The sequence below is a fragment of the Adiantum capillus-veneris genome, chromosome 27 (genome assembly GCF_014529385.1).
Source record: "Adiantum capillus-veneris isolate H3 chromosome 27, ASM1452938v2, whole genome shotgun sequence".
Lineage (NCBI taxonomy): Eukaryota > Viridiplantae > Streptophyta > Polypodiopsida > Polypodiales > Pteridaceae > Adiantum > Adiantum capillus-veneris.
Window position 1 is genome coordinate 128,604,200 of NC_140957.1, and position 25,050 is coordinate 128,629,249.

Consider the following 25,050-nt stretch of genomic DNA (forward strand, 5'->3'; position numbering starts at 1 on the left):
TAAATGTTGCTCCTTGCCTTGTGTCAAGTTCTCTCTCTCTCTCTCTCTCTCTCTCTCTCTCTCTCTCTCTCTCTCTCTCTCTCTCTCTCTCTCTCTCTCTCAAAAAAGGAGGAGGATGTGGATGCAAGTGTTACCCGCTTTTTCTATCATGATCACATCCCCTTCATAAAGGCTCGGTAAGACTTACTATCATTTTCATACAATCAATCATCTCGATTCTCATTCTCATCTAAATAGTAAATCCTAATACCTCTTCTGTGCAATGTCTAGGTCGGAATACTTCAAGACCATGCGCACGAAGATTAGAGAGTATGGGGCACGTTACGTGCCACCCTCTTCCGAGGCCCTCCGCACTACTCTACTCGATAGAGAGAAGGCCGTTATGGAGATGGCAACCCTCAACATGAAGAGGCAATGGACGAAGTATGGCGTGACCCTCATTGCAGATGGATGGAGCGACACTAAGAGGAGGTCCATCCATGGCATTGTTTCCTATTCCAAAGGGGAGATGTATTTTGCCCACTCCCATGACGCCACGGAAACCGGAAAATCAACAGATGTCCTTGCGGGTGAATGGGCCTCCGCCATAGAGACCATTGGGTTGGACCTTGTGACAAGTCTAGTCACCGATGGGGAGGCATCAAACAGGGCAGTTGGAGCTATTTTGGAAGGCGCTTATCCTCATCACGATGTCCTTTTGCATGGCACATTGTCTTAACAACCTCTTGAAGGATTTCGGCAAACTACCTTGGATAGAGCCTCTCATTGCATCCACGTCCAAGGTGGTTGCTTTCATCAACAACCACAACATACTTCGAGCCGAGTTCTTGAAGCGGTCAGGGAGTAAAGTGCTTCTAAAGTAATGTGAGAAACTACCTTGGATAGAGCCTCTCATTGCATCCACGTCCAAGGTGGTTGCTTTCATCAACAACCACAACATACTTCGAGCCGAGTTCTTGAAGCGGTCGGGGAGCAAAGTGCTTCTAAAGTATTGTGAGACCCGCTTTGCCTACAACTATCTAATGCTAAGCCGCTTTGTAGAGTGTCAAAGTGCAGTGCGGCAGCTCTTCATCAGTACAGAGTTTGTTGAGACTTCTCGTGCAAGTACAGTCGTAGGGATCGTTTGTACAGGGAAGGTAGAGGATCCTGAGTTTTGGGAGTCTCTAAAGACTATTGACAAAATGGTGAAACCTGTGATCCACTCACCATGTCGTGCATACGAGCAATAAGAAGCTCTAATACCAATGTTGGTCCCTCACCAGATCCATCTTGCACACATGACATGACACAAGCCAAACTCACACCTAGTAGACACACGTAGTGAGCGGACATTAGGCTCACCTCCCAGCCATAGAGCCAATACGGGCTCACCCCCGAGCCTGGGAACCTGCAGCCAAGCGGGCTAGACTCTACCATGAGGGCCATTGTCCCATACCACCAAGCCCACACCAATATGGGTGTGCGGACAAAGCTGCAAAGGGCCAAGAGTCCAAGTCTGGTGATCACAGAAGATGTCTCACAAATGAGGCTCGCCACTCTCAAGTCCTATTTACAAGACTTCATAACCAAAGGTCCAAGTTCACACTGGCCGGACATACTGCAGGTGCCCATCTTGATGTCTGGGGACGTCTCTCTCTCTATTTCTTTGGAAAAAGTCAGGGTTGTATATTATTGAGTACAAAATAATCCCAGCGGATGCCAAAATAGCCTATCACGTGGGGTGTACAAGCTGAATGTAAGGAGGAGAGCCACTATAGTGACTACTCGACTAGAACAATCTCATGGTGGTCGGTGTGAGGAGTGGAGGAGAAACCACTGAGGAGGGGCATAATGCCCCTAATAATCTGACCACCTATCAGTGTGAAGAAGAGTGGGGATCTTGCCCAACGCCGAAGGAAGAAAAATCGACGAGCCTCAGCTGCTCTAGATGTACCGAAGGACGAATCCCACTGCCAAATCAGGGTGTGAATGATGTCCAGCCAAATGGCAGTGAGGATGTCCTGAAGGAGCTGTGGAGCCGCACTGAGAATGTGAAGACAACGAGCTCTCCAAATATTCCATAGTGTAATACTAGTGATGACTGAGAAAATTGCATCACGTGTCTGAGTATCCCCCTGCCAAGCAATCTGTGGTAGCATAGCCAAAGTCCCTCGCCGATAACCAGTCGAGGTAAGCATGAAGGATGGATCTGTGGCTGAGCCCTCATAGAAAAGATGCGGGCCGGGCATTGGCATCAACCATGAGACAGATCCCCAAGTAAGAAATCCATGTTGAACACCTGTTCTGCTGAGTAGAGAGCAAACTGCAAGCCACACTACATGGGAAGCTGAGCATGACCGAAGACAGTGGGCAAGTGTCTCAAGTTGGCGCAAAGGGCATCGAGTACATAATGGATCGTGACCCATAGTAGCTAGCCAAGTCCCAACTGGTAGTCCCGCATGAGCAATCATCCACATGAAAAAGGAAATACGACGAGCAACATGTAAATACGAGATGGCGAACCAAAACTGTTGCAGATAGACATGGGAGAGACCTAAATGTAACCAGAAACGCATACGAGTGGGCTGTTGTGGTTGCTGTCTCATCAATGCTAATCTTCCAATTCTGACAGTGTACTCAAAGAGGGACGTCTCTCTCTCTCTCTCTCTCTCTCTCTCTCTCTCTCTCTCTCTCTCTCTCTCTCTCTCTCTCTCTCTCAACAGTTGTATGGAGAGAGATTAAAGAGCCCTTGTAGCATAACAGCAAGGTTTGAGAAAGCCAGCTTTATCTCCCTCTATTTGGTCTACTCTTGTCGTCGTCGTCTCTCTCGGATGGCCCTATGATGCACTCTCTAGAGAGGCCCCTGTATTCTAGTTCTCTGGGGCGTTTTTGACTGCAATAGGGGGACCCCTCTCTAAATGTCAGTAGGTGGGGCTTTTAATCACTCTATCTTTGAATCTCTATCAAGAAGCGACCCAATTGTTTTTGGTATGTCGACTCCGAGACCACTCTAAGCGTGAGTTGTCTTGTGAAAAGCGATTATGTATATAGGCTCTGTATGCTCACATGTTGGACATCTGCATACAGACCGGGGGAGAGAGAGAGAGAGAGAGAGAGAGAGAGAGAGAGAGAGAGAGAGAGAGAGAGAGAGAGAGAGAGAGAGAGAGAGAGAGAAATATATGAACGTCTACAGAAGGCCAAACTCGGTCTATGAGACAAATCAATGTACAACTGTAGCGTGTCCTCATGTATCAGCAAAACAAAACAGTGCTGAAAATGAAAATAAAACACCTAAGCTAGTGGGTAGGTATCATCTGGGGAGTGTGAGGATGGCGAAGAATGGAGCTCTATCACTAGAAGAAGATGCATCCTATATGCGCCAGGTATACAAAGCATGATATGCATAGACTAGGTCCATCCAAGATCATACATGGGCTGGAGGATGGCGTACATCAATGAGGGGGAGGCGAGCACCGCTCGAATAAATCCGTCGGGGTCTGCTCAAAAGCGAGAGAGTCACTTTGTGCACTCTCGATCATATGTAGCTATGATCTCTGCTAGCTCTCTGTAGTGGAGCCTGGGGAGCCGAAATTACGGGACTCGCTCTCTGCGGCTAGCTCTGAGTCTGTCATCTCGCTCTAGTGTCACCCCTCTACAGGTAGCAGATGGTGGAGGTAATCTCTAGAAAAAGTTTATGAAGTGGGTCTGTTGTAGTCCTCCTCTCTGTGTAGTCTGTAGGGATCTCTCTCTATGCCTCTAGATCTCAATCAAGAAGCGGCCCAGTGTGTGCTGATCTGCTGTCCCCATGAGCTGGCGAAGTGAGCATGGCTCTCCAAAGAGGGATGGGTACCGCTCTCTGATGGCTGCATATGCGCTGCATCTGCATACAAAGTGCTCCTCCCACTCTATCTCTACTCTGCATGGTCTGCATATCCTCACCTCTCGGGGGATCCCAACCGGTCTGTCAGTCTCTATCTCAAGGCGATGTGAGCTTACTCTAAGCTGTCCCAAGGCTAACTGGGCGACATGTGGCAGGAAGGCTACGAAAAACCTCGGTCTCTGTATGAACCCGTTTGTGGACAGGCTCATGAAATGCTCTCTGTAGTAGAGCCTCTTCGATGAGAGGCTAGCTGAGATCCATGTCCGTTGTGTGTAGAGCTGCCAAAGATCCTGTCGCATGACTTTGTTTCTCTCACTATGTGAGAGGCATAGGTGTGGGGCATTCATATCATACTGAAAGGGTGGTAGTCTGTCCATCTCTAGTCCATGTCCTCTGAGCCATGCTCTGACCTATGCATACCATGAGTGTGTTTCCTGCCTCGGCTAGCTCTCTGGACGCCATGAATGCTCTGTGTGAAAGCTGGACTGGTAACATCTCTCTAAGTCTATAGATGAGGCAGATAGTCTGGAACAGTGGGTTTGTTACGGATCATGCATGAGAGCATAATGACCTGTGGTCGCTCTATCCGTGTCCACCATGATGTGGCGAGGCCTGGTGCCCATAAGGCTGCTCCATATATCAATGAATGTGTGACTAGTGTGTCGAATAGCCACCCCTTCGTTCTGGGCTCCTGGAAGTGTGTCTGGTGACACTATCTCTCAAGCTGTGCTAGAGCAACGTATCCTCTAGTGAGTCTGTCGCAGGTTGCTAACCCCATGGTGAAGTGTGTTCCTACAGTAGAGAAAGTGACTCCCAGATATACATATGATGTGACAACCTCTACTTGCCCTCCTGCTAGCATAAAAGTGGCCCTGTTCCTCCCCTGCAGTGAGAGAGAGAGAGAGAGAGAGAGAGAGAGAGAGAGAGAGAGAGAGAGAGACTATATTGCCGGTCCTCTAATCAGACTCTCTCTAGGCACGGATCCAAAGTCCCTCCTCTATCCTCCGAGTTGAGTTTAGTCCTCTTGTGGAAATTGGAGAGGGGTGCTTCTGTGCGTAACAACAGAGTAGACCCCCATGTTTGTGCAGCTCCTTTCAAGTAAGATGCTGCCCTTCGCACCTTGGAGTGTTCTGTGAACCGATCTCCAAAGAAGGCAACGTCAACTATTGTACAATTTCAAGGGCTTGATGGGTGTCCTAGTAGCCTGAAAACGTCTCAAACCTGACACCAAAGATAACATTTTTGAAGCAGAGAAAAAGCAAGAAAAGCAGATTTTTTAAAAAGTCTAGAAGGCATGGAAGGCCATCTAGCAGTTCAAAGGAAGAGAGCTCGTCCTTTTCTGACAGTGACCAGATGAGTAAGAAGACCAAGGAGTTCAAGGAAGGGGATCGGGCGCTCAGAAATGATGGGACCTCGTTAGCACCCTCGACTACCTCAAATGGCACCTTCCCCATCGAAGAATGAATTGTGTTGTTGTAGGCAAACTCCACCAAGGGTAAATACTTTTCCCATTGAGTCTTCTAATCCAAAAGATAAGACTTCAACCAATGCAAAGGAGAAGCTATCTCTGCCAATTAACGAATGAGCTGCCGATAATAGGAGCAGAAACCCAAAAAGCTTCGAACTTCATGAACATTCTTCAAATAGGGCCAATCACAAATGGTCTCAACTTTGGCTCGGTCCATCTTTATACCTTCCGCTGAGACAATGTGTCCCAGAAAGTGCATCTCGCGCAAGAAAAACTCGCTCTTTTTTGCATTTACAACTAGTTTATGTTGTCGCAGTGTCTGCCAAATTTATAACAGATGGTGTCTATGCTCTACCTCACTCTTGGAGAAGACGATGATGTCGTCAAAGCAAGTGCCCACAAACGATCGGTACTCTCTAAAAATCCTATCCATCCTACGGTTGAATTTGAATGTTGCTGGAGCATTCGTAAAGCGAAATGGCATCACCAAATATTTATACAACCTCAAAAGTCGTCCTGAAAGCTGTCTTGTAGACGTCTCTAGGAGCAAATTCGGATCTGATGATATCCACTCTTCAGATCAATTCTGCTAAAACAAGAGGACCCCTAAAGTCTGTCAAGAATATCATTGATCCTTGGATAGGTAATCCGTTCTTATGGTGATTTTATTGAGAGCTCTATAATCAATGCACATTCTCCAAGATCCATCTTTCTTTGGTACTAGCAACACTGATGAATAGAAAGGTGAAGTGCTAGGTTGGATGAGACCCTTTTCAAGAAGTTATTTTACCTTGTTCATTATTTCTTCATTTTGGGCTCGACTAACTCGGTAAGGTGGTGGAGTACTACAAGAATCAAATCAATCGTGTGATCTTCACGACGAGAAAAAAGAAACTCGCCTCGTAAGCCCTCAAGGAAATAGTCAGTCTGAGCTTACAAAAAATCTTGTCGTTCCTTTTCGAGGTCAAGACATATTTGACCTTTGATCATCATTCAGTTCTTTCAAAAAGACTGGATTTCATCAAGTGGGACGAACTCGCCTTTCAGTTTTACATCAAGTACAATCTCTTTGCCCTTCTCATTCTTCAACATGGCTTTCCTTGCCCTCTGATCAACCACGGTACTGTTCTTGGGGAACCAAGGGATTCCTCGAAGGACGTCACACCCTTCCAAAGGCATGATGTAAAAGTCCTCGTGTCCTAGCCCTGACAATGCAAACGTAGTTTGCTAATGACAGGTGTAATGGCAACATCCCGTCTAGTGGCCCCATTTCCTCGAGCGTAATTCCAAGTCAAGCCGCCAATTTGGTTGAAATGAAGTTGGTCTTGGCTTCTCCATCAAAGAAGATACGGGCTTTCTGGTCTGGAGACTGGCACTTTGCCCCATGCTTTGCAAAGTTCGGTACTTTCTTCCATCTGATCAGGGTCGGTCCTCACAAGGTCTTGTACAACTTCGGCTTTCGTCTTTCCTTTTCTTCTGCACTCTTCGCTGCTCTGGAATTGCTCTGGAATTCCATGGCTTGTCTTCTGGTGGTCCTCTGGTTCTTCTTTTCAAGAATTTTGTCCAGTTCTTTCTGTGAGTACAGGTTCTGCTTTTCTACACTCGTCTGTCCTTTCAGCTTTTCTCCCAACCTGAGAGGAGAATCAATGGCCTCTTGCCATCTCGACTAAATCTCATCAATCGGGTAATTCTTCAGGTGTTTCATAGATCTTGGGTCTCTGGGGTATGATCAATGTGTCAACCTGCAGTTGATGTTTGTACTCCACTCTGGCAAACTTTTCCGCCAAGAATTTGTCCAAATCTTCTTTGCCTACCCACCAAGAGGTGTTCTCTCTGTCAAATTCCCATGTGTAATCTCGGGTTCTTTATGGCTTATGCCCTGTAAGACAGAGCGATGAAGATGGGAGCACGCCCGATGCACGATGAAGTAAGGGTGGGATTGGCTAATAAATCCAGGGTCAGGACACGAAGATTCTTTAACATATAGTTAAAATCTCAACTCTTCTGTTGTGTTCTCCTCGTGGTAGCTGTCCAAGTGAGGATGGGCTCACTTTTAAATCACTGAACTTTAATAAAGAGAGAGAGAGAGAGAGAGAGAGAGAGAGAGAGAGAGAGAGAGAGAGAGAGATGAAATGAAACGAAATGTAATATTAACGTCTTCAAAAGGCCAAAATGACCTATGAGACCAAAAGGTTACATGTGGTGAATCTAATACCAAGTCTAGGTACAAAAGTACAAAGAACTCAAAAGAAAATAGTGGGTAGGTGTGGGGTGAAAGCTGATACAAAGGGAAGACAAAGGGTGAGTTGATACAATGGAGCTCTCTGACAATCGAGGCATCATATACATATACATCAATATCCGGGACGGCTCCTATGTCGCGCCAATATGGTATGAATCCTCTATCGCAGTCTGCGTCGATATCGAGAGGGCCGTCTCATCCGTGGGCGACGGGACCATCCCAACTCTATCGCCCGATCAAGCAGTATGCCTCTGGTACCTCTGGAGTTGTTATGCTGTGGATGCTGCTCGAGCTCCTCTGTCTGTGACTGGAAGAAATCTGTGATCTTCCATTGTCGCTGGATCTCTCTCATTGTGCCCCTCTTCAAGAGGTCCTCTCTGTGTTTGTGAATCTCCAGTAAGTATAATCCAAGGCATCTCTGATCTTGGTATGTCATGACTATAGAAAGAGGCCCAAAACCCTCTCTGAATAGAGAGTGAAAGCGGCCTCGTATCTCATAGTATATTGGGCAGTGACATATGTAATGTAGCTCTGTCTCTGGCTCTATTTGGCACACATGACAAATCCTAGACTCAGTGGGTACTCCTCTAAATCTGCCTGTCTAGATCTCTAGCTGATGTGAGGATGTGCGTATCTGACCAATAGCACATCGTATCCCGTGGGATAGATGAGTATCTTGGTCTGATCACAAAACCATCCAGCGTGAGTTGGAGAGAGAGAGAGAGAGAGAGAGAGAGAGAGAGAGAGAGAGAATTATCGTCCATCGAGGTCATATATGAGCCACGGGAAACATTACAATGGCTCCTTCTAAGTGAATGCCTTAGATACATATCAATTAAGGACCAAGGATCCATTGGGAGAGTTAAAGAAAAGAACAAAAACCTAAGGGGGGACAAGTGAAAGAGGAGTTGGTTTGGGAGCTCGAAACTCTTGGATGATGGTTGTCCCACCTCCGTAAACTACCCATTTTCCTTGTTTCCATGCTTCGTGCATCTTCTTTAAGCTCGCTTGCTTTAATCTTGAGTTGATTCGTGGTGAGTTTCTCAGTGATCCAAACCTTTTCCCCTTGAGTAGGTGGATTTGGCATAGTATCTTCATCCACTCTTCTTTGTTTTTGAAATTGAGGATACAATGCTCAGGCGGCACATGCCTATATGTGTCATTGATCCAAGAGATAGTTTCAGGTTTGATGTAAACTAGTTGAAGAATTTCATTGAGCTTGGTGATTGCTTCTTCAAGGGTGTCCTCATCGGTGCACCATGCCCCCCCCAATACTGACCATGAGACCAAGGGATTCTTGTAGCTAGCATTCTTGTAAGACCGCTTGTATCTCGGTGTCGATCTTCTTATGTGTTGCCTCGTGGGCTTCTTTCCGGTCTTGGTGAGGGAGGCTTCGACTTCATATGCTTTTGCAAGCAAAGCTTGGTTCTCTATTTCCTTTGTATCCTCAAGCTTACGCAAGCGTTGCTTCCATGTTTCATTCTCCCCGATGAGCTCTTGGATTTGAGCCTCTAGGGCTGTAATCCTTGCACCTTGGCGGATGATGGGGTCCTTCCTTGGCACAACTGCCACCGCAAGAAAACTCTTGCCAAGAAAACTCTTGTGTGTGCGGGATATTGGAGTTCCATAGGAAGACATTGAAGCTTCAATGGGGCTAGAAAAACTCTATCGAAAAAAAGACTTAATACTCAAAGGTTCAAAAACCTGGTACACTTCCAACTCGGAGTCTCTGTCCAACACTACAAAACAAAAGCTCAGAACAGACGAGCTTTTCGCCCTCTGCTTGGAAACAAGGAAAACCTGTTAGTGCTAAGACAGCAGCATAGCTGTGCCTGCAGCTCAGAACAGCCACACTCGCTGATCTGTACCTCCCAAGTTCGCGTTGCTCGTGCAGAGACAGGCCATGATTGCTGTTAGGGTGGGTACATGATGCCGGGCAGGGCCGGGCTACGCCTACACGCCCCCCCACACGACTGCCCCTCGCCCAAGGGGGGACTGTGGAAGATAGAAGTCTGTGGTCTAGGGTTTGCATGCACACACACACACACACACACACACAGAATCTATTAGCATTCTTTGAAGGCTAAGCTGACCTATAGGACACATCAGATACATCCATATCACATTCCTCCCTGGGTATCAATGCTATGAAGGCATAAAGCAAAAATAAACTGAAAAAAAAATGCTTTGACAGCTCTTAGGACTCCTGAAAGTTGTGATTACAATGGGGTTCATTGCATTAAAGAAAATAGCTATCTCTAGGTATGGATGAGAGAGAGAGAGAGAGAGAGAGAGAGAAATGAAATGAAATGAAATGTTATATTAACGTCTTCAAAAGGCCAAAGTGACCTATGAGACCAAAAAGTTACAATGTGGTGGATCTGATACAAAGTCAGAGTAACAAAATGACAAAATGACAAAACAAATATACTATGGAATCCTGGACTGCTAGGTGTGAAACGGGGCAGAGCAACTAGCTGGGGTAGGTAAATCACAAGAGATCCAGCATCGGTCGCTGGCGGATCTCATCAATCTCCTCCATGGTCAGTAGTCTAACCGGGCGTCGTGCATGTCGGGCCAAAGTGATCCGAAGCCTCTGATGCAGCCTTCGTCGATACTGTGTAGTCCTCCGCAGTCGTGGGCGTCTGGATCTCCCCAGCTCGGTCGCCCGGTCGATCAGTGTGCCTTTGGTGTGAGGCGACGGGCTCTGCTGTGGTAGTGGCTCCTTCGGGTGTCAAGTGTCTGCTCTAAAGAAGTCTGTGATGTGTCTCTGAGACTGGCTAGCCTCTCCTCTCATCAAGCTCTCTCTGTGTTGGCGCAGCTCGAGTAGAAACAAACCCAAGCATCTCTGATCCTCATACTGCATGACTCTAGAGAGTGGTCCAAAGCCCTCTCTGAACAAGCAGTGGAAGCGGCCTCGTATCTCGTAGTAGACGGGGCAGTGGCATGTGTAGTGCAACTCTGTCTCTGGCTCCATGCCACACAGGGGGCATGTCCTGGCCTCTGCTGGTACTCCACTGTATCTCCCAGCCTCGATCCGCAGCTGGTGTGAAGATGTGCGTATCTGGCCAATGAGACAAGTGAGTGTCCATGTATCTGGGCCTCGTCACAAAACCGTCCTCTGTAAGCTGGAGAAGATGCTCTCTGTAGAAAGCCATCTTCGTGCCCAGCTCCTGCGCTGGTTGTATCCGTGTCTTCCTGATGTCTAGCTAAGCAAGGTCCTGTCGGATGAGCCTGGTGATCTCGAATTGTGTAAGAGTCAGAGAGGGTGCCTCTAATGAGTACTGGAAGGGGGGCAATCTGTCTATGCTGAACCCATGCGCCTGAAACCATGATGTCATTTCACCATACCAACATGCTGCATCTCCCTGCATGGCTAACTGTCGAGAGGACTCAAGTGCAAGGCGGGCATATCTGTCTCTTGGAAGCTCCCACATGCGGTGTATGAAGGAGACAGATCTGGTAAGCGCCTCCACTACAAGTGGGGGGGCAGCAATCTCTGCTCGGATAATGGCACGTGGTACTGAAGCCTTGGCTCTAATGAGCCGTGAGATCATAGAGACCAAAGGCTTCTCCATGTCCCCCCACCCATCAGTGCGACCTGTCCTCCCGTGAAGATCTAATGAAGGCCCCCATATCTCAGCTCCATAGAGCAATGCAGACGCCACTAAAGTGTCAAATAGCCAGAGCTTCGTCCGAGGCTCCTGAAACTGAACCTATGAACACATCCTCTCTAATCTGCCCAATGCTGCATGGGCTCTGGTCAATCTAGTCTCTACTAATCTCCTCAGTGAAAATGCTGGTCCACTAAAAACCACTCCAAGGTAAGTGTAAGCATCTGTGTACTCCACCGTCTCCTGGCCGTATGTGAATGCGGGCGCTGACCTCCTGATCCACTGTGGGGTCTTATTAAATTCCATGACCTTGGTTTTACCAAGGTTGACAGACAAACCACTTTCGTGGGCAAATCTATGCAGAGCATCCAAGTGACGTTGCATCCCCTCTGGAGAGTCGGAGATCAACACAATATCATCAGCATAGAGCAATAGTGGAATCCATGTCCCTGCCAGCTGTGCACCTCTATCACCATCTCTCTCAATGTAGTCAGCAACCTCATCCACATACATACCAAATAGAGTAGGAGAGAGCGGGCAGCCTTGCTTCACACCAATAGTGGAGTGAACCGGTGCAGACAAACCCTCTGGGGTGCGTACATGCCCCACTACTGACCTGTACAATGCCATGATCCCCCAAATGAGCTCTGTGGATACTCCCATCTCCTGTAATCTACGCATCAATCTAGCTCTGGATACTGTGTCAAATGCTTTGCGGAAGTCCACAAAGCTACAATAGATCCGTCTCCCATGTGATCTGCCCTCCTCAATGATGGCTCTGAGTGTCAAGATATGGTCAAGAGTAGAAAAGCCTCTCTTGAAACCTACCTGCCCAGCTGCACGTATCCCTTCCGTCTCTGCCCATCTACTCAGCTGCTGCTCAAGAATGGATGAGTACAATCGTGCCAATGTGTGTCCAATCATGATAGTGCGATAATTCCCAGGCTCCATAGGGTCTCCTGACTTGAAGATGGGTACAATCGTAGAAAGGCTCCAAGTATCAGGTAAGCCCTCACACATGGCACGGTTAAACATAACTGCTAGAAGCTTTGCTAGTAGATCTCTGGCATGCATGAAATGCTCAGCCACTAAGCCATCATGATCATATGCTCTCCCAGTCCTCATCCTGTCAATGGCCTTCCTCACCGTCTCAGCGGTGAAAAAAGCACGTGTGTGGGCATGGATCGGGGGGGTCGGGGAGGGGCAGCTGTCTAGAAACTGTGTACAAAGATGATGCGTACTGGCCCCAAGTCTCTGTAGAGGTAATGGCAGGTGGGGGGGATTGCTCATGAAAGAGCCGCCACGCCTCACGTGAGTCCTGACTCAAGAATAGCTGGTAAAGATCCTGCTCTAGTCGAGCCAAAAATGCCCTTTTCTTCCGCCACACTAGGCGTCGGAAGTCAATCTGTGACTGCCTGTGAGTGATGTCTCCCAGAAGCACCTCCCTCTGAAGTCTAGCTCTAGTCTCGCGGCATTCCGCATCATACCGGTTGTTCTGGGGCATGCTACCAGAACGGCGTCTCTGCTCAGGCTGAGTGTGTGGGTATGCCTCTGCTGCTGCATCATGTAAAGTCTGTGTCAGTATAGTAGTAAGCTCCTCCAGAGGTCGTCCTGGCTCCTCAGTGCACAAGCGTCTGTATATCCCATCTATGTATACAGAATCCGTCTCCCGCGTGAAGGTGTAGCGAGTAGGGGCAGCTGCTCGTGGCATGTGTGCTACACTGAACTGGAAAGATATGGTCAATGACACAAGAGCATGATCCACTGCCACCCCAACAGGTATGGGCCCAACAGTGAGATCCTGGATACTAGAGATGAGGCTCCGCTGTGCCATGACATAACCCACTGTGCTGGCTCCGTGTCTGTGTGGAAAGCATGTGAAACCTCCCGCAACAGGAAATCTCTGTAGGCCATTCAAGATGGCCAATCCATGTGCAGTCCCCATGTCCATCAAGTGTCGTCCATATTCAGTATATTCCCCATCTTGCGATCGTCTAGATAGGCCTATCTCCACCACATCCAACTCTCTCAGCATCTCCTTTGAGGTATCATAAAACACTGTCTGATGATGGGCAGTCCTAGCATTGAAGTCCCCTAGAATGATAATGTGTCATAAAATCTAATATCTAACTAACCCAAATGATTTTCTCATATTAAATTGATCACTTAATGTGGGAGAATAAACGGGAACAAGTGTTAAGATATAGGTATGTGCTTTTAGATCTATCTCAACACGGGGCCAATGTAAAGGGGCCCAAAAGGGAGATGGTCTATCAAAGAGCAAGGCTAACCAATGGAGCATAAGACCTTAGGGTTAGCTTCATTGAAGACCTCCAATAAATGTGTGTAAAAGTCTTTTTGACCTTAAGTAAGCTAGGGCTGAGCTTGAGGTGGGAACCCGGCCCAAGCTCGAGGTGCTTGTCCTGCTTGAGGTGCTTGTCATGCTTGAGGTGTTTTTCATGCTTGAGGTGCTTGATTAAGATGCTTGAGGTGCTTGACTGGCTCCATGCTTGAGGTGCTTGACTTGCTGCATGATTAAAGTACTTGAGGTGCCTTGAGAAGCTTGCCTGAGATGCTTGTGGGAACCCCCCCTAGTTCAAGTGCTTTGTCATGCTTGGTGAGTAAGGTGCTTGATCACCTAAAAGTCAAAAGCATTCCTACAAGAGGGGGGGCGAGCCCTTTTCCTAGGGCCTAGAGAGAGAACACCCACTCACACACACAAGGGAAGCCCATCTTGAAGAGGCAGCAAGGACACATGTCAGGCCCCTACCCATGTTACCTTCATGTGTTGCTTGAAGCCTATTGGCTAGGCTTCAAAGGGGTCCAATGATAAATTACATGAATTATCTAATTGTTTTAGCATTTATCAAGTCCTCTCTCTCAAAGGGGAAAGGGGGACACTTGTCCCAAGGCTACCCATGTTGCTTGTAATGGCTCCTGCTTGTGATTGGCTAGGCCTGGAGGGGTCCAATGAGCTTCAGGCATGAGCTACAAGGGGGGGTCGACCCAAGCAAGCTAGGGGGGTGCCTAGGGGGTATACTCACCCACACACACTCACAAGCACTCTCATTGTGTGATATGCAAAGTGCAAGAGCTCCCTCTCCAAGCAAGTAGAGGTTGAGAGCCTACACCAACACTCTTGGCTATGGAGTGCAAATCCAACCAAGAGCCATGCTTCAATGCTTAAGCTTGCCATCTCCTTCTTCTTCATTACTATGCTATTATGTATGCTAGCAACAAGAGTATGATAAGTGAGGAACTAATTCTTTCTCCTACGAAATGTTTCTTCTTCCTCTTCCCTACCCTCATTCCCTGCTAGCTCTCTCCACCTTCGAAGGTGTTTGAGGTCTTGGGACTGAGGCTTGGGATAGTTAAAGCTTTCTTCAAGTTTATGTTATGTTTGTGGTGCATGAAGCCTTCCATCTTCATGGCATCACCTAGGTCACAAGGAACACAAAGACTGTATTGTAACAAGTCTCTCTTTATGGGAGAAATCATAATACAAATGCCTATTGGAGGGGGGACCGGCTCCACATAAATCCGGTCCTCAATTGTTGTCATGTTCTCTAAACTCTCTCTCTTGCAAAAGTATTGTCTATGCCAAGTTAACTAATTGCTATGATTATGTTGCTATCTTCAATTATGTATACCCGCTATGCTCACAAAATCATTTCTTGAAAGTACTCTCATTAAATTCCGCTATTCTCAAATTGAATAGGCAAATACCATTACATAATGTCACCATCTCTAGAGAACTCCCATATGTCATCATCCAAGATAGAAAAGGGGGATTGTCCTTTAGGTGGTGCATATACTGACGTACTCGGGGGAAAGTAGCAAATAGCAATGTAAAGATATCTGCCTGTCTCTGCTCTCAATCTCACCCACATGTACCTAGCTTGCTCATCCCTGCGAGCTATATGTATCAATGGCTGCAGCTCCTCCCTGAATAACATTGCCACTCCTCCCGAGCCCCGCCCTCTGTGCTCCGATCGTGTCTCCTGTCTACAGGCTGTCTCCCATCTGTATTCACTAATGTGAGGTATAGACTGCCCAGGGGCCCGATGCGTCTCAAAGTAGAAGATGATGTCTCTCCCCGAAAAACTCTCCTCAAAAGCACCTATATCAAGACGCATAGATCCATTACAATTCCAGGTAGCAACTTTGAGTGCAGTCCCATAGGCCTCACACCATCATGTGGAGTGTCGCTCCAATATCACCACTCTTCCATCTCCCGCTCTAAACTCTGGCATTACCTCCTGCATATGAGCGATCTGTGAGAGGGTAAGGTCATCCCCGAGAAAGATACCCGTTTTTTTAAGAGTTGGTCTTTTCTTCAAAAAGTCTTTCTTTGCTTCCATGGAGAGAAAATGGAGGATGAGTGCCCTTTCTTTCGAGGTTTCCCCATTGCTCCCATTTTTCTTGTTGCCCACTCTCCAAGCTCTTGAGTGCATCGGCTCATGAACCCCCATCAAAGCCATGAGTTCTTTTACCTCTTCGTCTACATTAGCTTTGTCTTTAAGACCGCAAATTCTCACATGTAGAGAGCGCACACGTCGTCTTTGCTCCTCTTCTAGGGTCAAGTTGATAATGGTGGGTATCGACGTTGTTTCCTTGCTTTTCCCTTTCTTGGCCACCTCAATCCATTTCTGGGCTTCATCTGCCTTCTGCTGAGTCTTTGTAATAACGTCCACCCAGGAAGTCGTCATCTCTTTGTGCTGCTCTTCCCCCTCTTTGATGGCTCGCACTTGCTCTTTGATTGAGTTTAGTTCTTCTATTACTGAGGGTTGCAGTTCTACCTCTTCAAGTGTGTTTCGTGATTGTGCCTCTACGAGCGCCTTCTTGAGTGACGCAATCTCTTCGTCTTGGGCCGTCACACGATCTCCCATTGCAGTGATCTTGCTTTCTTGGGCAAACACACGATCTTCAAGCATTTTTATTATGCCTAGCAGGTTGCGGTTGATCTTGTTAATAGTTTCTGTCATTTCTTCTTTGCATTTTTGAATTGCATCCTCTTAAGGATCGGGTTTATCATTCTGCTTCCTCATGCTTGGTCGCCGCTAGAAACGAGGTCTGCAGTTTTTGAGTTTCCTGTAATTCCCTGTAAAATTCCGAATATTGCGCTCTCTGTTTGTTTTCAATTTCTTGCAGGGCTCTTCGGAATGCTCGATTGGGGGGCAGCACGCAAGCAGAGGGCGGGAGTGCAGGGGCAGCGCGTGAGCGGGGGGCCGGTGCTGGGGCAGCGGGTGAGCAGAGGACGGGAGCAGGGGGCGGGGGTGTAGGGACAACGCGCGGGCAGGGGGCGGGTGCAGGGTCAGTGCGCGGGCAGGGGACAGGTGCAGGGGCAGCGGGAGAGCAAGGGGCGGGGGAGCAGGGAGCAGGGAGCAGCAGCAGGAGCAGCGCTGTTCGGGGGGGAGGGGGGGGAGGCGGCGGGGGGGACAGCGCGCGGGGTAGGAGAGAGAGAGAGAGAGAGAGAGAGAGAGAGAGAGAGAGAGAGAGAGAGAGAGAGAGAGAGAGAGAGAGAGAGAGAGAGAGAGAGAGAGAGAGAGAAATGAAATGAAATGAAATGTTATATTAACGTCTTCAAAAGGCCATAGTGACCTATGAGACCAGAAAGTTACAAGGTGGTGGATCTGATACAAAGTCAGAGTAACAAAATAACCTAATCAACAGTACAAGACAAAGATATATATTATGGGACTCTAGATTGGTCGATGTGAGCTAAGCCGAAAACTAAGCAAAAATGGGCGGCTAGTTGGGATAGCCGAATCACAAAAGATCTAGCATTGGTCGTTGGCGAATCTCATCAATTTCCTCCATGGTTAGTAGTCTGACCGGGCGTCGTGCATGCCTAGCCAGCGTGCTCTGAATCTTCTGACGTAGCCTCCGTCGATGCTGTGTAGTCTTGCGCAGTAGTGGGCGCCTAGATTTCTCCAGTTCAATCGTTCGGTCAATCAGTGTGCCTCTGGTGTGAGACGGGGGGGAGCCCTGTTGTGGGAGTGGCTCTTGCGGTTGTCCCGTGTCTCCTCTGAAGAAGTCTGTAATCCGTCTTTGAGACTGGTTAGCCTCGCCATTCATCAAGCTCTCTCTGCGTCTGCGCAGCTCGAGCAAGAACAAACTCAGGCATCTTTGATCTTCGTATCCCATTACTCTTGAGAGTGGTCCAAAACCCTCTCTGAACAAACAATGCAAGCGGCCTCGTATCTCGTAGTAGACGGGGCAGCGGCATGTGTAATGCAGCTCTGTCTCAGGTTCCATGTCACACAAGGGGCATGTCCTGGCCTCTGCTGGTACTCCGCTGTATCTCCCGGTTTCAATCCGCAGCTGGTGAGACGATGTGCGTAATTGGCCAATAGCACATTGTATCCCATGAGACAGGTGGGTATCCATGTATCTGGGTCTCATCACAAAACCATCTTCTGTAAGCTGGAGAAGGTGGTCGCTGTAGAAAGCCATCTTCGTGCCCAGTTCTTGTGCTGGTTGTATCCATGTCCTCCTGGTGTCTAGCTGGGTCAGGTCTTGGCGGATGAGCTTGGTGATCTCCGACCGTGTAAGAATGGGAGATGGTGCATCCAATGAGTACTGGAATGGTGGCAGCCTGTCTATGCTGAACCCATGCGCCTGAAACCATGATGTCATCTCCCCATACCAGCATGTTGTATCTCCTTGTATGGCTAACTGTAGAGAGAGAGAGAGAGAGAGAGAGAGAGAGAGAGAGAGAGAGAGAGAGAGAGAGAGAGAGAGAGACGTTTTTTCATCAGTACCACATCAGAGTGTGTGTTACTGCTAAGACAGCAGATTGAATCTCTACACACACAGATGGCACCAAACCTCAAGCTCAGTAATTCCATACTTGATCAAGGGAGCTGCAGATTATTGCAATCCACAAAATCTACTTCTAATTCGTTGAAAAAGGAGGGATGATCATACAAATAAAGCGATTCAAGTGCAGAATGTAAATCTGTCAACCAAAACCACTTCCACAAAGAGAGAGCTATCTCCTTGCACAACACGAGCTGCCACATCAACATTATATATGCAACATTCAAATTAGTTTTGCAATCAAATAAGAGTTGATTGTTGTCCTATAAAGGGCCGTGTAACCGCCAGCCAGATACACATAACTCTGCTCCAAAAAACTCTCAAATCTCTTACCTCACGATATGATGGCATAGCCACCATCATCAAAATCTTTCTATGTGCTACTACACATCGCATACTGTCCATCACAGCAACTATCAAAAAGACTTCGTGATGGTAATCTTATTCCTTCACTCCCAAAACAACCTTTAGTGGGAAACAGAAGTAACAGCATATCCCATCACAACAATGGCTAACTGCAGGCCTCACTGACAATAGATATTAGATGCTTTATAGATTAAACCGTTCAGTGACACTGCATAAGTTTCTTTTACTTTTTCTGCTGCAATTTGCCACTTAAAATTTATGCAGTAGCTGAGTCGAAAGAAAGCATATACACCAAAGATTTACAGGGTTCTAAAGATGCATACCTTAACAAGAGCTGGATGTCTCTTCCAAAACTTTGCTTGCTCTTGTTTCAAATTCTTCGGATTTAGATTCAACTCACTCCGCACAATCATAAAAAGCTTTTGCAGCGGTTCATCATCGCTACGACGAACAGGCATCTCAACATATTCTGCTGCCTTTATAAAGACATCCATAACTTTGCTGCAATATTAAGCAAACCAGTTCACTGAGCCAAAAGACATCATAAAAAATTGCAACTCATAATTTCATTTAGATGATTAATGCTTGTGAGGATTACTGCTGCTACTTAGTACTTCATCCTATTTATCTTGTGTTATTAAGACTGAAAGCTATAAAGTAGACTTGAGAGACTTGAACACAGATGTTTGATTGATTGAATGAATACATAGCCTCCTTTATATAGGAGATGGCAAGACATGTACGAAGAGGCATGTCTGTTGACGAAGAGACATGACTCTAGACTAAGAGTTACATCCTTTGACCAATAGTTATGATAGTCCTTGTAGAGACGTGACCATTCTGTGTAAGGGTGCAACCATTCGATAAAGAGGTGTATCCGTTGGACGAAGAGACACACCCTTTCGAGGACGGGGTCTCCATTCTGGCCCATCTTTGTATGTGCAGCAGGATCAAGTGCAAGAAGGTACCATGTGGATGAAGTGAACGTCACAATCATGACATTCCCTCCCATCTAAAATGAGAGCTTCGGTTAAAGAAATGACTTTTGACGTTGATAGAACTCTGGAAAATAATTGAATCTCCAAAAATCTTCTGTCTTTGAGTTAGCTGGAACTTTTGTCTTGAACTTTTAAGTTTTGCTTCTTGCAAAACTTTTTGCTTTGACTCATTGCATCATTCAAAGACTTCTCAAAGGAATGTGACTTAATCAAGTTGATTGCAACAAGAGATTGATCTTCATTGTGATGTAAAACTTCTGGTTGAGGATCTTGCAATAATTGCCAAACATTCGACGAAGAGGAAATCTAAAAATCATCTTTCTACATATTTGATTTTTGCACGAGAAGTTTCAAAATAATTGTCAGTCAAACTTTTCTTTGTTAGATAAAGAAAGGTCAGCTTTTTTGCTTGAGTTCATTGACTGTTTTTCTGATTCATTACCATCTCAGTTACTGCCGAAGAGGCCTGAGGATCATGAGATAGATTTGGTACCAGGTTGTAGCCCACCAAATAGGCTTCCATACACGGTCAAAAAGAGATTATGAACCTAGTTCTTAACCCTTTTTCTCTCCAATGCTCCTAGTGCAGAAGAAAGATGGTTCTTGGCATATGTGCATTAATTACGGTGCATTGAATAATAATACCATCAACAACAGATTTCCCATTCCAAGGATTGATAATATTCTTGATCGCTTAGAGGGTGCGGCAAATTTCAGCAAGATAGATCTTAAGAGTGGATACCATCAAATTCGTATTAGGCCAAAGGATGTGCACAAGAACGTGTTTAAAACAAAATTCGGTCTATATGAGTTTCTACTGATTCCATTTGGTCTTACAAATGCTCTTGCTACGTTCAATAGGATGATGGACAAGATTTTCCGTCCACATCAAAAGTGTGTTGGGCACATTCTTTGATGACATGATAGTCTATTCGAAGAATGGAGAGGAGCATAGGCATCATTTAACCATTGTGTTCAAAGAGTTACGCAATAACAGGTTGCTCATCAACGGCAAGAAAAGTGAATTAAGACATCCACTTTCGAGGGTAGATCCACTTTCGGGGGCATATAGTGTCAAAGGTTTCGTTCGTCCACTGAAGCTTCGGAAGAAGGTAGTGGAGAAGTAGCATTAGTTGTTCGAGAAGTCATAGGACGACTCCGAGAAGTATTTTGGCATGGTTACGTCTCAAAGGAAATAACGAGCAGGTGCAGGATCTTGGTCGGGAACAGGTTCTCGGATAGGTTATCCAAGTAACAGGCCAGAATGTGGTGTGCGACGAATGGGAAACTAGTCAATCCGACTCAAAAGGAACTCGTAATGTGGTAACTCTGTCTGCTCGCACCGAATGGTAATCCGCCAAACCGACCACCTCTGGAACCCGAAACGGCGTTGCGAGATGTGCACCAGGTACTCTCTTTCTAGAGGGTTGGGAGGTTCGGGAGAGACATGGGAGACGGAATCCCCACGGGTACTTCCGAGACTGCCTACTCTGGGATGGTGCAAGAATAGGTATTGGTGCAGGAATCTCTGCAATTTCCGGCTCTGGAGAATCCAGAATGAGCATGATGTCGGGTTTCGACGAATCGGAGATGATGATAATCTCGCGGGGAGGAAGAGGTTCTCGTGCAGGAGTCAATAAAGACAAAGGAGGATTCTCTAGAAGGATTTCTTCCGACAGATCGTCTACATACGCGCAAGAATGCAAGCGCTGGAGTTTTCCTCTGCAATGCGGGCTCGTACAGCGGGTTGCGTTGCTTTCATTTGAGTTGCATAAATTATCTTAGTTATGTTTTTTTTTTCAATAAGTCACCCCCTTTTGGCCGATCACCCCAAATTTGGGGCGGGCTGGTCACTTATAATAGGTAATTATAAGGCTTATAATAAAAAGGTCAACCTACGTAAACTGAAAACTCAGCGACGTATAACTCAGCCAACGAAAGGTTGCAGATTTCAGCAAGCGTAAAAAAAAAAAACCAAGCGCTGCCTACTTGCTGACGTTTGGGGTGGAAATGGTGCTGCCGCTTGGGAAGAGGTGTGGCGTAGGGGCATCACTCTACAAGTACTTACTATGCACACGAGCCTCCGGGTACACGCAGTGCGCAACTCTCCAGGTACGCCACACACATGCTCCGGGTACGCCATACACTCACACACATTGTTGTCTGCCCTTTTTTAGTTTTCTTAGATCATGGTTTATAATTATACTTCGTTTTTCTCTAGCGCACAGCAACGTAGGGCCTGCTGACAACATGTAGTGCGGGGGCAGGGTTCGAACCTGCAGTCTTCAGGTCATGAGCCTGACGAGTACCGATGGTAGGCTAGGTGGTCCCTATGCTGGTGGGCAACCAACCCCCTGGCCCACGCTTAAAGCATTTATGCTTGCTGATACCACATCCTAAAGCGCTACAAACTTAAGCCAGCATGCACTGTTATGACCAAAGGCGTTGAACCTTCCAATAACATATGACTTTTAAAACAAACCTAGCTAATATGATGTTCATAGAATTAATTAGAACAGGTGAGAGTTACCTCATACACGTAGGCAATCGGGCACCATCTTTCCTCTGCTGCCATACAACTCACGAGGTGAGGGTTGCAGGAAGCGTAGGCAATGACGAAGTTAGGTAGACGCCAAGTCCAAAGGCCCGGGAAAAAAGTTTTCTCTGATACCATTGTGAGGATTCTAGTTGCTAATCCTTCATTAATTACTTAAACTCATGATTAAGACTTAAGAAACTGTGGGGGAGCAGGAGAGAGAGCCCACTTGCTGTCCTATGCAATGAGAGTGAAGGAGAAGAGAAGAGAGGCGCTGAAGAAGCTCACGCAGAGAAAACGTGAGAGAGAGAGAGAGAGAGAGAGAGAGAGAGCTCGTTGAATTTTTTTGGGAAAAAGCCACGCTATTTCATTTGGGTTTCACCTTTGAGTATATGAGTAAGTGACTAGGGGGCCATTCACACTTGGGCCCCCTCACTTATAAGTCTTTTTAACTTATAAGTTATAAGTACAAGGCACTTAGGCTTTTATTCCCTAACAACCTCCCACCTAAAGGCAATGTACCTTGGGAGATCAAAGAATCAGCTAACTATGATACAACAGCTGATCATGCACTTACTCATCCAACACCCATCATCTGACGGCAATATGCAAACCGCTCTGCTGGAAGACTCTTGGTCAAAAGATCTGCAGGGTTGTCATATGTGTGCACCTTGACAAGTGTAATGCTCTTGTCATCAAGCACACTTCTGATAAAATGATACTTCACCTCTATGTGCTTTGTCTTGGCATGAAAAACAGGATTCCTTGCAAGCATAATAGCACTCTGACTATCACAGTGTAGCACAGGAACCGGTGACTTAATGCCAAGCTCTTCTACCAAACGCATGAGCCACAAAGCTTCTTTGCATGCCTCAGTGGCAGCCACATACTCAGCCTCAGTGGTAGACAAAGCAACACATTTTTGCAGTCTGGAAATCCAAGAAACTGCACCTCCTGTGAAAGTAAACACATATCCAAAGGTAGACTTCCTGCAATCAGGATGTCCAGCAAAATCTGCATCTGTAAAGCCATGCACAGATGTCTCACTCTTCCCAAAACAAATGCACAAGTCTTTAGTGCCTTTCAAGTATCTCAAGATACACTTCACTGCTTCCCAATGCTTTTTGCCAGGATTGCTCATGTACCTGCTTACTACTCCCACCGCAAATGCAATGTCCGGACGTGTAGCAACCATAGCATAAATCAAACTGCCAACGACTGATGCATAAGGAATCTTGGCCATTTCAGCCCGCATATCATCTGTGTTTGGGCAGTCATGTGCAGTCAGTTGTACATATGGAGGCAGCGGAGTACCAAGTGCCTTTCCCCCATCCATATGAAAACGATGTAGCACCTTATTAACATAATCTCGTTGAGATAGATACAGACGCCGGTTAGGTCTATCTCGAGAGATACGCATGCCCAAAATATGATTAGCATCACCAAGATCCTTCATGTCAAAGCGATTCTTTAAGATTTGTTGTAATGCATCCAACTCCGTGACATTGTTACCCGCAATAAGCATGTCATCAACATACAAAATCAGCAATAGAAGAGATCCATCACTTGCCGTTTTTATATACAAACAGTGATCAGAATTACTTCTTTTGTATCCTTGAGACCTCATGAATGTATCAAACTTGTGATACCATGCACGGGGAGACTGTTTCAAACCATACAAGCTCTTCAAGAGTCTACATACTTTCTTCTCTTGCCCCTTTGACACAAAACCTTCTAGCTGCATCATATAGATCATCTCAAGCAAATCGCCATGCAAAAACGCTGTTTTGACATCCATTTGCTTTAACTCCATATCTTCAGAAGCAACCAGGCCTAAAACAAGACGTAATGTGGCAAGCTTTACAACAGGAGAAAAAATCTCATCAAAATCCACACCATGCTTTTGCTTGTACCCTTTAGCAACCAAACGTGCCTTGTACTTAGAAGAAGCATCAGATGTGACCTTGGTCTTGTAAACCCATTTACATGGCAGAGCCTTATGCCCTTTAGGCAAATCAACCAAGTCCCATGTATGGTTTTTCTCCAAAGACTGCATTTCCGAAACCATTGCTTTGAACCATTTCTTACTGTCTTCCCGTTGCATAGCCTCTTTATAGCAAGATGGCTCACCACAATCAGTAAGCATGACATAGTCCAAAGACGGTTCATATCTATCGGGGGGCCTTGTCACCCGAGTAGACCTACGCACCCAATGATCCATAACAGGTGGATTTTCAGCCTGTAAACCATCAAAAACAGCAGGCTGTTCAGCCGGTTGCATCGCAACAACGGGCGGTCTAGGAGCATCAACCTGTTCCTCTACCTGTGGTGCATCAATGGCAACTTGTTGGGGCTGATTTTCAGCAGCTAATGGCTGATTTTCAGCACCATTTTCAGCATGTAAAGGCTGCTGAACATTGGGCCTTCTTGGCTGTCCATATGTAACATCTTCACGAAAAACAACCCGGCGCACTTCCTCGACCTTTGTGGGCTGTTTGTGCATGCAATTCTCATTGAAGATGACATCATTGCTGCGTATGATTTTCCGTAATGCGGGATCCCATAATCTATACCCCATTTCACCATCCTCACCATATCCTAGAAAAATGCATTTATGAGACTTTGGTTCTAGTTTGGTGCGCAGTTCACTCCGGATGTGAACATAGGCCTCACAACCAAAGACTCTTAAATGTGCATATGAGGGTGGCTTGCCAGACCACACCTCCTCAGGCACCTTTCCACCCAAAGCCTTGCTAGGTGAGCGATTAATCAAGTGAATAGCTGTTTGCACAGCTTCCGCCCAAAAACCATGAGGTAATGCAGCATGTGACAGCATACTCCGAACTTTCTCTTGGATAGTCCGGTTCAATCTCTCTGCAACTCCATTCTGAGAGGGATTAAAAGGAGCCGTGAGCTCTCTTTTAATACCTTTAGTAGCACAAAAGTCAATAAATGCTTTTGATACATACTCCCCCCCATTGTCTGAGCGCAAAGACCTAAGCTTCTTGTCAGTTTGATTCTCAACAAACGCAAGAAACTTCTTGAAAGTATCCAAAACATCGCTTTTAGCACGTATTGGATACACCCACACCTTACGTGTAGCATCATCGATAAACGAGACAAAATATTTCTTTCCCCCTAAAGA

At 46.5% G+C, this 25,050-nt stretch overlaps 1 protein-coding gene across 2 annotated transcripts in view; it reads right to left on the reverse strand.

Annotated features, from left to right (window-relative positions):
* The window catches only part of ATERDJ2A (DnaJ / Sec63 Brl domains-containing protein), a 64,756-nt gene that overhangs the window by 9,845 nt on the left and 29,861 nt on the right, over nt 1–25,050 (reverse strand). For both annotated transcript variants that reach the window (XM_086503700.1, XM_086503701.1), the window contains exon 7: nt 18,695–18,872. In XM_086503700.1, the coding sequence (XP_086359826.1) occupies nt 18,695–18,872 (178 nt within the window). The remainder of the gene's footprint in view (nt 1–18,694; nt 18,873–25,050) is intronic.